A 17,756-nucleotide genomic window follows, 5' to 3' on the forward strand; every position below is an offset into this window, starting at 1 on the left:
TTGCTAATCGAAACTGATTCATTTTGACTAATGTCCCAAGGCAACTCATGCCATGATGTATTATTATTTTATGTCTATAAATTTTGTGTTTCTATAATCGGTTGTCTGTTTGGAGAATGAAAAACTCATCCAGGGGGAAAAAAAGGGTTCTGTTTATGCTCCGACACGAACCACTAGGTCAGAGGAGTTTACAATTAACCATTTCGACAATGAAAACAATCATTAATCGTATTTAGCAATCACGCGAACTTGGACCACCGTACATTCAAACGCGTGTGCTGCTGCATTTTCGCGTTCGATATATCTTCATCACAGCGTGACATCTGAAATGCAATATGGCATAGCCCAAGCAAAAGAATTCTCTATCACACACAGATCTTTCATCATCCACTCAATATTGACTCGAATGCTACCGTTGCCAGAAGGGATGTCACACTGTCCCTGCATCTGTTTTGTACTTTCTCGCTAAATTAGACATCAGAGTGTTCCGATGAAATGAAGCACCCATGGAATTCGCTTCTGCTGTGAAGACAGTTCTGTTTTTATCGGACGACTGCTTTCGTTTTGATTTGAACTTGCAGTTGAAGTAATCTTTGGAAACTACCGTTTCATTTGATAATCTCGTGAGATTTTATTTTTACGATAAATTCGTCCATTTCTCTTAAGACGGTTGTCGATTTAGTCTTAATAAATCCAATTTTTTCTAAAAGAACACTATTTCCAACCTTGATAGGACCCAGAAGAGGAGGAAATTGTGTTTAAAGAGAATAGATAGAGATTAGCTTTTCTTAAGTTAGAAGTTAGGAAGAAAAAGATAAGGGCGGTGTACACACCGAAGATCCAGTCTTGAAACTAATAGGCCATTACTTTGGGACAAACAACACGCGCTAACTATTGGACTATTTCAGAATTGCCAAGAAAATTGGACTTTTAAATTAAGAAAACTAATTGATGTCGCAGAATAACAAAGCGAAATTGATACGTGAAGTCAATCCTCCAACCCCCTCATTTTGGGTGCCTTTCTATTCTCTAAGTCAGAAGTTTAAGGGAGGCTCCTGAATAATTGAGACAAACTAATTGATGAGTCTGGTGGATTAAAAGGGTTAATTGACGCTCACTAACATCGCTCGCTCAATGTTTCGCTGACCCAATACTCTGAAAACAACATTAAACTTTTCAATTGATTTTTGTGTCTATTTAAGGCACAATTTATAGCGTGTGTTCGGGTATATGCGCATGCGTGTTCTCCTCAAACGAAAAAAAGTCAATGTCCGGAAAGAATCTTTAGAGATGCCGTGGTACTTGTAAATATTATAAAGTTCATTTTAAAGATTTACCAAAGATCGATCGGGATTTCATTTGCTGTGAACTAATTATGAATTGGGCTAACCTCGACCTTATTTACAAATATAGCAGATGTGTACTCTCAAATGTTTGTTTTGCAGCTATTGATTTACGTATTTACACATCAGTCAATGTGTCTGCCTGTTGCTTTTCTCGCCTAGCCCATTTATCCCTCCACCCCTCCTGTTTAAGCTATCCATTCCTTTTCTTCGCTTCTTCCATCCATCCTTCGTATATTGGCACTCTAATAGGTTCTTTGAGAAAATACGTAATTCGCTTTGACAAGACGACCACTATCATAATTAATGATTTGGGTGGAGTGTTTGCGTTATAGTTGTTTAAGAATAAATTCTACCCCCTTAATTTGTGTAAAAAAAAAAAGGAAGATAATATTGGACTGCTTCATCCATTCTACAAAGATCAGCGAGATAAAGAATGATCAATATGTTTGCCAACCTTGCGAAGCGTTGTGGTAAATTAACCACAAAACTTCTGAGCACGCATGTTTATATAAGACAGACCAGATGTGTCTCGCTGTCACTCGTGATAAACGATAGTGACAGATAGTGCCTATAAAGACTGTTTGTGACATTATACCTTGCAGATAGGCAGATAGCTAATATATGCGCTTATTGTCTTCACCATGTCCGTCCGCATGTAATAACCCGATTCTTATCTTATGTTAGTACATAACACAAATATATAATAGTAATATTTACTAACTATTATGCTAGTACATTAACTAACTTGTTAGTGTTACCTAGGAGAAGATATTGTGAAACCACTATACTGTTTGGGAGGCCCAAAGAGGAAATAAAAGGAAAAATCATAGAAAGCGTTTAACACTTTAACCTTTTTCGCGATTGCTCATCACAGATATACCTAAAATGTGTTCTCAGTTATCATTTACGTGTAACGTAATCTCAGCGATCAGAGATGGAACTGTTTCATCGCGAACCGATAAAAGCAAACAGAAAACCGTTTAGACCTTGACATTTGAAGTTGTTATTTGTCTGACAATTTCAAATATGTCCGCAGTAATTTCGACACCTGTCTTTGAAGGTAGCGTGTTCTTAAGTAAACAACGCATCTTTCGAAGTACAGTAATCAGAAAGTTCTTCGGAATGTATTTTACTGAAAACGTTGGTGTGTTCAGTACTGTTTATATACTTTTTTATGAATAAATAATGTGGTGAAATACGAAAAATTTTCTTTTTCAGAATAATTTTTCATATCTGTGATTTTATCGAGCTTTCTACTGCATTCCACTAACCACTTGTGCGTATAATGCTAAAGAGAACTTTAAAAAAATCATCCAGGAGAGAAAGTTGGAAAATAGGCGGTGGATCGCCTCTGGCTCGTTTAAACATTTATTGAGACTAGGCCTTAGTCATATCTTTAAAATACAAGAGTTTTAAAAAAATTCTGTGGTCGATTTATTGCTTGCTGGACGAAAAATCGAGGCTACCCTCACCTGAGACTGACTAACTGAGCCATGTTGAGAAAAAGACCCATAAAATTTTCTCGCGTTATTGACGGGATTCGAACTCAGCTATTTTTCCATTCGGTGTGGGAAGGATGGTGATTATACCAACTCTGCTACCCACGAGGGCTAATAAACGTTGAGTTTGTTTGTTTTCTTCATCAGTATTTTAGTTGTATAGTAGGCCTAAAAGTAAATTAAGGTCGAAAGACCACAAGAATCGAAAAAAAAAAGCTATCGATCCATTTAAAATAATAAAAAAAAACAAAACAAAACTGAAACACTCTGAAAATTTCGAAATGGAGTTAATCAATTTCAAAAATTCGAATCTGTGAATAATATATTTTTTAAAAAATAAAATTGAATTGACTCTATAACGAATGAGGCCGAAAACCAAAAACATGGTGTATTTTACGAAATATCACTCACGTATTCCAAATTGCCTTGCAAGAAATGAACTGGAATACCCAGATAAAAATTCACCATTTCAAAAGGTGGAAACTCACGGTTGAACGAACGAAAAGGGAAATAAATTATCATTATTCCCTCACCATGGAGAAGCGGATAAGCCATGGAGATACTGATAAACAAAGTCGGTTTGAGTGACGACTTTATCAGTATCTTGAAATCTCGAAAATATCCTAAACGCTGAACAGTAACCATAGGAATCCTCAAAACAAGAAACACTCAAATATTTATGTTTCAATTCGCCATTCTAAAATTATCTTCATCACATTTAATTGTGGGATTTCTTTCTTATCTGAATAACGGCGTGGCAATAAAAAGTAATTCCATTTTCTTTGGTTGAAAGAAAACTTAAATGAGTCTTAGAATAATAGCGCGTGCGTAGATAAAGGTAAGGAATTCTTCTTCGATCGAAACTAATTACCCCAACGTCATACCGACTTCGAAAGACAAACACTTCATTTTTAGTGAGCCCATGTGCAGCACTTTCCAAGTGTACACGAATGAAAGGTACGTGGGACTAGAAAACTTGGACAATGTGGCTATTGTTTGAAAATAAAATTTCGCCATCTGACAGTTAATACAAAGAAACCAAAGAAAGTGTCTTAGGGGACGTTTTCACTAGAGGAAACCCCCAACCAGAGGCTGCACATACACTTTGTTATATATTAGGACACCAAGAGCAATTTCTATAAGAGACTAAACACACAATTTGTACATGGCGTAAACCCAGCTTTGGCTTTCAAAACAGTAACCAGCATATGGTTACTGTTTTCACAGCAATCTTTGGCAAGTTTCAAAGGAAATGTGTCCCCATTCCTTAGGGATAAATCGTTTTAATGCAGCTCGTGAAGTCGATCTCAGTAGTCGATTGCGTCTACGCCTCACCAATGTCTCCTACGAATGCTCAATGTAATAATGATCGGTGCTGCGTACCGGCCATTTCAGTTATAGCACGTTGTTTTCTCTCGCTCTCTCTCTCTCTCTCTCTCTCTCTCTCTCTCTCTCTCTCTCTCTCTCTCTCTCTCTCTCTCTCTCTTCCCAAACTTGATCACCAGATATTGAACAGTCGTATGTAATATGTCTGTAAATTGTATTGTTCTGGTCGATTTTCTCTGTTTTCTGGATGAAAAACCTGAGTTTCTGGGAGAAACCATGCTACCCTCTCCTGAGACCGACTAACTCAGCCAGCCACGTTATGAAAAAGACCCATAAAAACTCTTCTAGAGGTTGACGAGATTCGAACTCGAGTCTTTTCCACCGAGGGTGAGGAGGATGGTGGTTGTAGCAACTGTGCTACACATGAGGACCATTATACATTAGCTTCCTTTCCTATAAAAAGGTCGTCCATTCAAGATCTTTTCTATAGGAACGAGATTTGCGACCCCGAACTGCTTGAGCCATCCATATTTATTTTTCTTCCCTGTATTCTTATTTTTATATATTTTATACTTTATACTTTTAACTTGTGTACTTTACTATGGCATGTGCTTACGTTAGAAACAGAGGCTATATATGTATTTTCGTCTTTTTGTGCAATTCGGGCGATTGACTCTTGAAAACGACAGCGGAGTTATAGGAGATATGAAAATAAAATTTTCTTTTTTTGTTTTTATTTGTACATACATATACACGGTGTGTATATATACACACCGTGTATATGTATGTACAAATAAAGAAAGAAGTCACGGTGTGTATATATACACACCGTGACTTCTTTCTTTCTTTCATTTTTTTATTTCATTTCTTTCTTTCTTAGCACTCCTTACTCTTTTCTATATTTCTTTGCTCTATTTCTGAATTTACTCTTTTTCTAAATGTTTTCACTCTTTTAATATCATTTATATTCACTTATATATATATATATATATATATATATATATATATATATATAACTGAAACAAAATGTTAACGACTGATTGATGTCGATTAAACATTACATCAGACTGTGATATTAGAGAATAAGAAAATATAAAAAATGATATATATTAAAAAAATGAAGAGTAATGCCCTGCACATTAAAAGGAAAAGTGGACAATAAACAGGTTAGTTAATGAAAGAAAAGTTATGAGTGCCCTGAGCTAAAACCAAAATAAAAGCCCTAAAAATTAACAAAATAACTAAAATATTATTACTAAAATTATTGCTAATTATCATAATAGGATACTAAATAGGATTCACTGAATGGTATGTTATCAAGGGCTAGCGCCATTCAATATATCCAAACAATAATCAGCAGAAGATGTCTGTTTCTGATTTCTCCTTGCCAGTAATAGCAAGACCTAATAAAAGGCCAATGGGACTGAGTAAGAAAAATATAATAAAAATGTACTAATTTATCAAAATTTAGCATTTGACTGGCAGAAAAACAGCTAGTCCAACGGATAGCAGATTGAACAAATATATACAGAATTTTATATATAAAGCGAGAGAGGTGGGGGTGTTAATAGATGATACTTAATAAGCCGAGGTGTGAGAAGAAATACAATAGCAATAGTACCCTAATCCTACCCTAATAATTAAGGGGGCATAAAAATTTAGAATCTGTTAGCAAAGAGACAGAGATAGCGAGAAGATCAAAGCAAATAGCAATGGTACTGGGATGTACCTGGAGTGTAACTGCACATCCCGACCTATGAGGTAGTATCCTGGTATTTCAGTAAGAATAAATCCTTAAGTAAAAATAGAATACTTAAAGCATAAATAACCGTCTATAATTTTTTTATATTTTTTACTAAATCAATTAATGCTCTTTAATAAAATTATATAAATCAAACTATACGAGCAAAAGAGGAAAATATACCCAACAATACAAATATAATAGAATTATTTTGAATAAAAGTATTTACAAAAAGGTCAAGCCAAGCACTTTTTATGAAAACCATTATATTACGTAGTAGATTAAGTAATTTATTATCGAAATGATATTATTATAAAGGAATTTAACCACCTCAGTGCCAAACATTTAAACTATTTATGGCTACGTTTCGGAAACTTACTGCTTCCCGTCATCCGGACTGCTAACACTGTTTCCCAAAACATATAAATAGTTTAAGCGTTTGGCATTGAGGTGGTTCACTTTCATCTGAGGCCTCTGTGCACTAGAAGAGTTATTGCTGACATCACCCTTCTAGCCAAAGTAATCACTGGAACTTATGAAGCATCTGATATCCTTAGTAAAATCAACTTCAATGCTCCTTGTAGACAAGTTAGGAACTTTACACATTTTTATGGGCTTTTTTCACAACGTGGCTGAGTTAGTAAGTCTCAGGCGAGGGTTTCATCGTTTTATCACCTGGAAGCTCTAGTTTGCGAACATTTATGTTACCTCGGGATAATATAAAATGCTATTTATTCAAAGGCGTTGTACATTCTCTCTCTCTCTCTCTCTCTCTCTCTCTCTCTCTCTCTCTCTCTCTCTCTCTCTAGAATGTATAGAAACAAATCGATTGATTAATTAGAAGGAAAAGCCATTAGGTACAAAGGCAAGGAGATAATTACCTGTCTACTTGCCAACGTGTTTTCACTCTACTTTGTCGGAGAGACAAACAGTGGCAGCGAAGTTCTTAATGGTGCACAAAGAAGCAGACAAAAATGCCAATGTACCTCGCCACTGACAGCAACTTCACACAGTTCGCTGATTCTTTCCAATTACACATCGGAATTCACTCGATCGTCTTTTCTTCCCATCATTAACGGGAGATTACCCAATATCGGGAAACAAACATGTCATAGGAAACAAGCATTTAAACTCAGAAAAGACATTCAAAAATCCCATGGTTCTTAGTTTATTTTATTATGTCAATTTTGAATTTTTATAAACATCCTGGTACCGGCATTGAGTTGTTTATGGACTACGTATTTACCGAACTTTATACACAATGCGCATTTTATTCTTAAATATGAATTTAAGAATAAAATGCAGATTGATCTTGCGTGTTTTATTTTTTTAATATTACATCCTTCTACTTTACTGCAACTCCCAATTGCATTTTATTCATACAGTCGAAAATCCTCTGGGCATTGTCTTTCACAAGCACGTTGAAACCATCTGGGTTCATATGCAAATAAACTCGACATCTATTATTAAAACATCGAATACGGTAGCCGTTGATGAAAGGTTGCTTTGGCACATACAAATGACACACGACAGACACTCAGTGAATTCTGTAAGCTGATGATAAATTTCAGTTTAATACTAGAACAAATGTGCATGGCAACTCCTCTAAACCACAGATGCCACCGGAGATTATATAGGCTTTCGCATTGCCACAGCAATAAATATCCTGGATATTTAATGATGGATATGAGGAAAGGAAGAGAAAGGCTGAGGATAAGAAGATATGGAGAAGTAGTTGTAACAATAATTAATGAATGAGTTGTCCCTTCTCTCTTATCTTTCTAGTTCCTTTAGTTTTGGGATTCCAAAGAAGACCCAGTTCAATTTAGAGCAAAATTACCTGGTTGCTTCAAACTTATTTTGTAATAATTATATGAGGATAAATCAAAAAGCAAAAGCAATTAGTATTTATTAAATGAAGAGAATGAAAATATGTAAAAAAATCGAGTATTACTTTCCAACTTAGTCCCCTTGTTTCTCCGAATACTTCTCAGATAGGTCCACGAGCTTCTTAAAGTCATCCAAAATAAATATTTGCTGTTGTTCATAAAGCTACATGTGCATCGCTTCTTTTACTTCGTAATCATTTGAAAATCGATGCCCAGATAATGCTTTTTTCAGAAGGCCAAAAAGATCGCAGTCTGAATACACAGATCGGCAGCTGATATATTCTGTTTCTGATGACCTTGATCAGCATTTTTTACCCTTGTCGAACGGCCTGACCGGACTCCGTCAACCAAACTTGTTCTGCCACTTCTAAGTCTTTCCACCTAATCGTACACCTTTCTTTGACTAATGCACTTTTCTCAATAGCTAACATTCTTCTATGAATCTGGGAGCATTTGATCCTTTCTGACCACAAAAATCTGATCACAGCAGATTCGCCAAAGGCGCAATAGAAAGTGGAGCGACACAATTACGCCTCGATACCATAAAAGACCGAGTGCAGGTGATTGGCAGTACACGTGTACACTTGTCTAACAATCTTATCGGGACCATCTTGACGAGAATGTTATCCTAAATGGGTCTCAGAACGGTTTCAGGAAGGGAAGATCTTATCTGGTAAGTTGCCATGACGAATTTACAAAGCGGTCGGGTGACAGCTTCTAAACTTTAAGTAAATATGAAGGCCTTTGGAGTATATTCTGACGTGGGATTGTTAGTTTTACCCACAAAAATTATCTTTATTTTTTGATTACTCAGGAACCAATAATAATTGACAACAACAATTGTGTTTTCCATCGCGTTGAGATAAGTGTCTTAATTGCTTTAAAGTTAGGTTTAATTAAATATAATTTAATCTGTCTGTACTTGTTTTTTTACAAAATCAATAACCCTGTATATTGAGAATTGCAAGCAATTCTAGTTCGCTATATTAATTAACTAGTAAGTCAAGCGTCTTCATAATTCTAATAGTTTGTTCTTCTTCTGCATCACCATGTTTTTTTATTTTTAATTAATCATATTTATTTTATAGATAGCGATTAAGTTATTACTGATTGTTTCAGTTGGTTAAATTTTTTTAAAAATTAAAATTGATTTCAGGAAAATTGCATGGAGTGTTATTCATTGTTGGAGATTAGAGCAGTAAATTTTGATTTAATTAACAAAATGCCACTGTCTCTTAATCCATAAGGGAGAAGCCAAAGGAGTAATGGAGAATTATGGTTAAGTGAGTTTTGGCACCAGTGGTAGGTAAGATTAGGTAATCTGTGGTTAAAAACGTTATACAGGGCATCTCGAAAAGAATGGTATGTCCTAAATGGGTTATAACATAGTTTCGTGAAGAGTAAATTCTGGTAGATTGTTATGTTAATTGCTACAAAGCAGTTGGAATGCGAGATAGAACTTTGACATTTGTATATCTGAATTTTATTACGGCTTATGATTCAGTTCCTTTTGAGAGGTTATTGTATAAATCAAAGCGGGTCGAGATTAGTGGATTAGTGGTTGCTTAAAGGACAGGAGACATAGGTTGGTTATAAATTGATATTCTTCAGAGTGGACGGAGTGCAAGTGGGTTTGACCTAAATGATATTGATGAGGGAACACAAGGGAAGATGCCAAAGTTTGCTGGCGAATTAGAGGTTGGGGAAGTTGTAACGATCAAAGATACAGAAAGACATGAAGTTCGATATGCAATGAAAATCGTCAAAAAATAGGGCGCACGGTATAAAGTACATTCAAAACGTTCCTGGAATTTTACTGTAAAAGTTTGTTGAGTGAACAGTTGGGCTTGCTAACCTAATCACTTTCAAAATAAATTCCTTTTGCACACACACACAAACTTGCTCCTTTGGTCTTCCCAAGCTTTGAACCATTCTTTCATTTTTTCTCTTTTTTTAGCGCACGTAGGACCGCTCTTCGGTATTTTCTTTGATGTCATCCACTGTAGTGAAACGACGATTTCGAAGCCCTATTTTAGTTTAGCGAGTCAGGAGGCGCAAAGTCGGGGGCAGTTAGGAGGCTGCTACATGACACATGGTATTGGATCCATTTTTGAGGTCGTCTTCGCCTCACATTCGCACGCAAACATGACCTCCGTAGTAAACAGCAGTAATGCTTCTTCCCCTAGTCACAAATTCGTGATGTACTGTCCTCATCGTCGAAAAACATGACCAGCGTGCCTCTGACGTTGGATTTGTTGCAGGAGACTTCTTGGACCGTGGGGATAAATTTTTGTGTGTCATTCGGATGATTCTACCTTAGCCTTGGATCATAGGCGGACACCCAACTTTCATTTCCAGTGACCACTTTTCTTAGGAAGCTCGATCTTGCATAGATTTTTCGAACAAATCACCTGCGATGGCTTTCCTGCAATCCATTTGATTGCCCACAGCAAGCCTGAAACAAACTTTGCACAACTGCTACGCATACCTAAATTTTGCCTCAGGTTGTGTGCTAATCCTACAGACAGTCCAACTTCATGAGTAATCTCAAAGATCGTCAATCTCAAGACGTTGTTTCGTCGAAGGGCATCCACTACGAGGTTCGTCTTCCAGTGTTTCCTGTCCGTTTTTAAACATTAAACTGCTGTTTTTTTTTTTCAAAGCATCATCTCCATAATGCTTGCAGCATCTCTGTAGCGCTTTTCCCAAGTTTAAAAAGAAGAACTTGATGTAAGCTCCGTGTTCAAACTGCGACACTCAGCAATCGATCATTTGTGACACACGAGTGGAGTAGTCAAGCCAGTTCCCACTTGACATTCGTGCGCACCAAGGTCAACGTCAACGCCCCATGAAACTTTGCGGCCCTAACGCAAATAATTTAAATACCACCGTGGAATTCCGGGAAATTTTTGAATGTACTAAATGGTGGTTGCTTTGAATATACTAAATAAATTTTCTGCTTATGCTACGGGACGACCACACGGTCAGAGGTTCACTAGATAGAGATGATACAAGGAACAGCACTGTATTTAGCAGTCACGGGCTTGAACCCCGGTCACTTAAGGCACTTGTACTTATGCACCCTCGCTCCTGACCATTCGGCTACGGCGTTCTTCTATTTATGATTTGTCGGAATTTTGCAGGTAGAGAGAGAAAGAGAGAGAGAGGTCACTATCGTTTCCTGTAAAACGATGGTGCTACCACATTTGGAATATCGTATCCTGGTCTGAAGGCCAAATATAAAAAAAAGATGTAGAACTTCTGGAGAAGGTGCAAAGAGGAGGGAAGATTTAGATTGGTGAAGAGTGCCAATGATTGTCCCTATGAGAGCGGCTTGGAAGATGTGGTTTTTCAGAGCTTAGCAACTAGCCCTTTAAGGGGGATTTGATTGAAGTGTACAAGTCCCTGAGGGAGATTACTAATGAATCAGGGAGAAACATTCTCACTGGTGAGTCAGATAAGAACCAGAAGCCACAACTGTAATCTTATGAAGTTTATTTTAGGAAACATTGGAATAAGTTTCCTGAAAGGGTAGTCGAGATGGAGAGTTGAAAAACTCAAGGAAGAATTGGACAGGCACTATTAGTTTTTTTGTTTTGTTTTTGTGTTTTTGGCAAATGCAGAATAGATTCGTTTCCTTATATCATTTATGCCATTTAAATACTAATATTAATTCTAAAAAATAGCGAATTTGTCGTTCCCACAGATTTAAATCACAATACAATGAATGCGTTGTATCAATATCGATCACGTACTCTTATTTCATGCCCGCTAGTTTATTTTATTTTACCAACTAGCCACACACGCGATTGATCCACAGCTAACTCGAATGACATATATCAGCTCCCTCGAGTTTCGAAAGTTTAACTTCGCTTCCACACAACCACAATGCGTTTAATGTAATTACGATACCTGTTTGTTTGAGTCTTACCTTAAATATTTAAATTAGCACACCCAACAAGAGAAATAGAGAAACTGTGAGCTTTGTTAAAGCGGAAATTGTACAATTGTGACAGAGTCTACCTCTGTTAGAAGGGAATCATTAGTTGGTTGGAATCGTTGTCATGACAACAGTTCCGACGGACAATTTGATTACGCACGACCAGTTAAAGGTTGGGAAAGACTGCTTTTGGCCACACTTTATTCCGACACCTTAAAAAAATACTAGTTAAGAACGCACACAAAGCATGCTTCGTGACTGTATTAAAATAGAAGCCTTTCTGTGCGTGCAGAATCTGAGAACAGCAGCACGTGTCTGTACATCCCTTGAATGTAGGACAGCTAGTGATCCCGAGGCCAGTTATATTTCTCTACTAAGCAGCATGATGGATAGGAGGTGGATAGAAGGCGTATTTGTGAGATAGAAAAGAACCGATGGGTTCACTTCCACTTTCTATACATCCAGCTATGAATGAGAAAGACAAGCAAACAAAGGCGCGTCCACTTTCAGCTTTGAAAACTGCTGGTGATAGCCGAGCTAAGGGTCTTGTTTACAGAAAGTAAATGGCTTCATCAGTCTCTGGTAAAGCACGGGAAGAACGTTAGCGCCTTCGAACTCGGATAAAATATTTCTCGCAATCGGAGGTATAGTGCAAAATGATCTGGTGGGGATGCTTTAGACAGAAAGTAGTTTAAGGGGGAAAAACTTGAAAGGATGTTGCTTAGACGGAGAGAGGTATTAATTTTAACAAATACGAGGACTCGGAGACAGCCACATTTTAAAAGGGAAGTTCGACAAGGGTAGAAAGATATTGACAAGGGATACCATATATTAGTGACCCGCCATTTAGATTTTTGATCTCCCTCATGGATGTCTGTCTGTCTATTTCTTTAGAATAAGATAATTAAACGTACGGTATGCAAATGTAAGTTATCACATAGTGTCTATGGTATGGATCACAAGTTCTATGGTATCAGGTAAATACTGTACCTGAGACTTCGTACTCGATCTGGTCATTGGGAAGACAAGTAATCTTTCCAGTTTTCAGAGAGGTGCTTTCGTTAGAGCACTTTTAGCAGGAGTCCCGATTGAGAAATCAAAGGATATCTCTGTGGGTCGAAAGCAAATATCTGAAATGTGTACGAGTGGAACTGGTCTTGTTTACAGAAACAAGGTTACAACTTCACCCTGTAGGTTATTAATTTTTACCCGAATTACTATGGATTCTTTCAAGATGACAACGATTAATTTTTACCCGAATTACTATGGATTCTTTCAAGACGACAACGTAACCATCCACAGTGCAAAAATTGTCTGAATGGTTAGAGAAATATTCCCAAGGTTCCCAAGAAGACGAAAGGCAAGTGCAGCTATAAAAGTAAGAAATGAGGCAGAAACTCCAAGAACGAGATCGCAGGAATTTAAAGCGGATTATGCGTCAGATTAGAAGGCTCAATGTGCAGCAAATAACTGAAAAATTCAATTTAGGCAAAGAAAGAAAGACTTGTTTCCAACTGAGCTATGCGGCGGGAGTTGAAAAAGATGGATTTGGTAATTGTGTGTGCTTCTTTCTGCAAAAATGGAAAGATCTGACTCGGCAACACCAAGAATGGACTGGACTGTAGAACAGTAAAAGAGATCATATAGTCTGGCGAGTCTCTATTTACACTTTGGTGCACCAGTTGTAGGGAAAAAAGTGTAAGTGAACCTTATAAAGCCATGAATTCAAGCTGTCTCGTGTCCACCATTCAGTTGAAGGTGGTATAGGGCATGTTCTGTATGAACGAACTGGGTTCGCTCATACTGTTACAAGATCGTATTACCTCCAGTGAATATCTTTCTGTCGTATTGGAACAACTTCACCTTGCAATTATTCATTTTTACGCCGATTTTTGTTCGTAATTTCTAGTTAATCACAAAATTCACAACTAGAGAATGCACGAAATTTTATACCAACAAAGTAGTAGCGTGAGAGAACGTCTACCAAAAAATGAACATATTTGAAGAAAACTTTGTGCAGAATAATCGGTAAATCAGTAATAAATGGATTTGACATTTACGCGTACAGTAGGACTGTGGGGAAGCCACACAAGAGTTGGTAAACAAAAGTTCCTGCGATGGAATACGTTTTCTCCCAAGCTACTACTCCCGGATTAAATTTAAACTCAGGGACCACAAACTGGATATAAAGTTACTCGGAGAAGCAACGGAAGCAGTAAACAGTGATGTGAAAAGTGATTGGAGAATGATCCGATATTTTTGCTCTCTACGACACTTAAATCCCTATGGTCTGCTCCTTGGCACTCAAAGGAGAATTCTCAACGATTGTTTTCGACAAAAGGAGGATCTTTGGATTAATTATTTATGCGTCTGCGGTTTAAGACATCGTGAGAATTTTCAGAGCTGGAGGCTCTATCAGTACATTTAATAATAGAGGCGAACGTTGGGATTTTTTAAAAATCTAAGGAGAATGTTGGTAATTTTGTAAATACACAAGAACTAGACTACACAGAAGATCAGACAGCAGCGAATAAGAAGAATATGCTCGAGCATGGAAAAGTGCCGTACAAGATTGTTCTTCCATGTAATGAGTATGAAAAAAGAGAGGATACGAGTTTTTAATTTTAAGGGAACTGCAAAAGTTCTCCTAAAATTAAAAGGTTTAAGGTGTAAAAAAGGCGTAAAAGGTTTAAGTGTGTTCTAAGTAAGGTGAATTCTGTAAAGAAGTACAAAAATGTGCTGACAGAAGAAGGTTAACTACCTGTAAAAGATGGAAAAGGAAATGAGCCAAATGAAATTGTAGCTGGATAGATCAGGAATGCCTTAAAGAGAGCCATTTTAATGCGGCATATCTCTCGTGAAAAGGTAGCTTCGTATGTGCCGTGATGTGAACTGGCACGCATAAGAACATCACTTATCCATCCAGTCACTTTATAGTGAGAACTGCTTGGATGCTTAAAGTCACTCATGCGGACGGACGTGAAGAGTGCTCTAGGATAAAACTTCCCTGGATTATATTTGCATGTAAATCAGAGGCAAGCCGTGCGCACTGGACTGCGCAACTTTTTGTTCTTAAAATTATTTCTTACTTTCATAGGAGAAACGCAGTACGACAAACTAGCTAGTCCTGAAGGCATTTCTGCAATAAAATATTATCCAGGGCAGTCACGTGATTGCAAGTTACGTGCTTGCACTCGTACAGCATTCAAAATGTTGCAGTCTCTACAGTTTCTCCTGTGTGACGTTAGGGGACGTTGCCATCTAGTGAGAGTAAAAAGGAAAACGACACACTCTTAGTTTAATTTCAGTTTATTGTTCGAGGGATCCTACTCCAAGTCAATAATGTCAGAATCTTACAATGACTCTCGGGACATCAATTTGATGGGATTAAAGCGATGCCCCGTAGCTTTAAGACTTCCAGAATATAGGAAAGATTCACAATCATCTATACGGTGTTGCTTATGCCAAAAAGTGTGCCGTTCCTTTATTGATGACACATTTTTGAGCAAGCAATCCATCAAACAGTTATTGAATATATCCGACTGCCACTATTTCAAACTCTTCTGTTATGTAAATGCTTCGGTCGCTCTTGCGCATTAAAACCAACTGGATGCAAAGTACCTGCTAAGTACTGTGATATGAATTTGCTAAAGTTATGTTATGTGAATTTGTTTCTGTCAGGAAAGCAAAGTATTTTCGTTCACAGTTGATAACATTTATTTTCTAGGTTACAAGTACGCAACTACCATTCCAAGTATGCAAAGTCCGGTGTCAGAAAATGGTTCACCAAACTCGTCAATGTTGTTTACCCCATTACGACGGACCTGCTCCAAGTCAATGCTCTGCAAGCTGTCACAATGTGTACGCAAGCCACTAAGGGTTCTGGTCTTAGGTCTCAGTGGAGTTGGAAAATCAGGTAAAATCATTAGTTCTAAAAAAGGAATTCTTATAATTATATATTGCGGAATATTGCATGTATAAATTTCACAAACAGTCAAAACAACCCGATAATAATCAATTTAAAGGAAGAAATTAAAAGTATTAATTTCTTTATGAGCATTTTTCACAATATGGCTGAGGTCTCAGGCGAGGGTAGCATGGCTTTTTCTCCCGGTATCTCCAAACACACGGAATTTACAGTCAGATTATATATGGCCGTATATATTATATTTACAGTCATATATGGCGCAATGAGAGCACAACAATACAAATGGCCCTCAGTCCCCAGCAGCTTTCACTCTCCCTCTTACGGCAGCGAGAGGATCAGAGTGGAAGCAGAGGGTGCTAAGAATCTCTGGGTACGACCAGGCTGCCATGCACGGAAATTGAACTTGGCCTGTTATAACGTACGATCACTCATCGGTGAAGACAGGATATTAGAGCTGGAAAAGGAATTAGAAAATGTGAATTGGAATATCATCGGTTTGGCTGAAACAAGAAGAAGAAATGAGTCACTTATAAGTCTATCAAGTGGAAATCTGCTGTACACCAATGGAAACAGTGAAAGGAGTGAAGGTGGAGTTGGGTTTCTGGTCCATAAAGATTTAAAAAACAACATTTTGGAAATCAAAAGTACATCACCAAGGGTGTCAAGACTAATACTCAAGATTTCTAAGAGGTACAAGCTAAAGATTATAATGATTTATGCACCAACATCGAGCCATGATGATGAAGAGGTTGAAGAAATGTACACTGAAATTGAGAGTCTTCTAGATGAGCAGAAAACCCACTACACTATTATTATGGGGGACTTCAATGCTAAGGTTGGAAAAAGGCAAAACAGCGCAGAAAGAGGAACTATAGGAAATTTTGGAATTGGTGAAAGAAATAAAAGAGGTGAAAGACTTGTGGAATTTGCAGAATCTCAAGGACTGTCAGTAATGAACACTTTTTTCAAGAAAAGGGTGAACAGAAAGTGGACATGGAAGAGTCCAAATGGATTAACAACTAATGAAATCGACTTCATCCTCACTAACAGAAGATATATTGTGAATGATGTTACCGTCCTGAATAAGGTAAATGTTGGAAGTGATCACAGAATGGTAAGATGTAGACTTGATATAGACGAGGGAAAGGAAAGGAAAAAACTGACTCGAGTAAATAATACAAAGGTCTTCGAAATAACAGAGGAGGAGAAAAAGCAGTATGTACTGGAACTTAAGAACAAGTTTGAGCTTCTGCAGACTGCTCAGGACCAAGATATCGACGAGGAATATTACAACTTTCTGAAAGTGATAAAGCCCAAGAAACCTATAGGGAAACAGAAATCCAAAGAAGAAAAAATTAGACAAGAAACACTTGTCATGATGAACCAAAGACGACAAATGAAGAGCAAGAAAAACACTGACAGGGAGAAAATTGAGTATACTGAGTTATGCAAAGCCATTAGAAAGAGACTCAGAGAGGACATAAGAAGATTTAACACAAGAAAAGTAGAACAAGCATTAAGGGAAAACAAAGGATTTAAATCAGCAGCCATGAGCAGTAATACAGAAAGACAAATGATACTGAAACTGAAGAATAGCGATGGTGTACTTATAAACAGCAGAGAAGGCATAATTCAAATAGCAGAAGACTACTATAGAGAATTATACAAGGAGCGAGGGAATGATACCAGCAGTGGGGAACATGGATTGCAAAGTAGCAACACATACGACATACCCGATATTCTTCCTGATGAGGTAGAACATGCATTGAAGAAAATGAAGAATCGGAAAGCCCCGGGGGAAGATGAAGTTACTGTAGAGTTGTTAAAATTGGGAGGAAGAGACATAACACAAAAACTGGCAAGGCTCTTCACAAAGTGCATTAGAAAAGGTGTGGTGCCTAAGCAGTGGAATAATGCAATCATACTTTTGCTGCATAAGAAAGGAGATAAATCAGAAATTGGAAATTATAGACCAATTAGCTTGTTATCCCACATCTACAAGTTGTTCACAAGGGTCATTACTAACAGATTAGAAAGAATACTTGATGAGAATCAACCGAAAGAGCAAGCTGGCTTTAGGACAGGAT

The 17,756-nt window shown here is 37.4% G+C and overlaps 1 protein-coding gene across 1 annotated transcript in view; it reads left to right on the forward strand.

Moving 5' to 3' along the window:
* The first annotated feature begins 15,569 nt into the window (after nt 1-15,569).
* LOC150080417 (ras-related and estrogen-regulated growth inhibitor) overlaps nt 15,570-17,756 on the forward strand; it is a 53,868-nt gene continuing 51,681 nt past the window's right edge. The window contains exon 1 of the mRNA XM_090381566.1: nt 15,570-15,657. Coding sequence (XP_090237692.1) covers nt 15,579-15,657 — 79 coding nt within the window. The 5' untranslated portion in view covers nt 15,570-15,578. The remainder of the gene's footprint in view (nt 15,658-17,756) is intronic.

This window comes from Mastigoproctus giganteus, chromosome 9, assembly GCF_048544385.1.
Source record: "Mastigoproctus giganteus isolate SK-2022 chromosome 9, ASM4854438v1, whole genome shotgun sequence".
NCBI lineage: Eukaryota > Metazoa > Arthropoda > Arachnida > Uropygi > Thelyphonidae > Mastigoproctus > Mastigoproctus giganteus.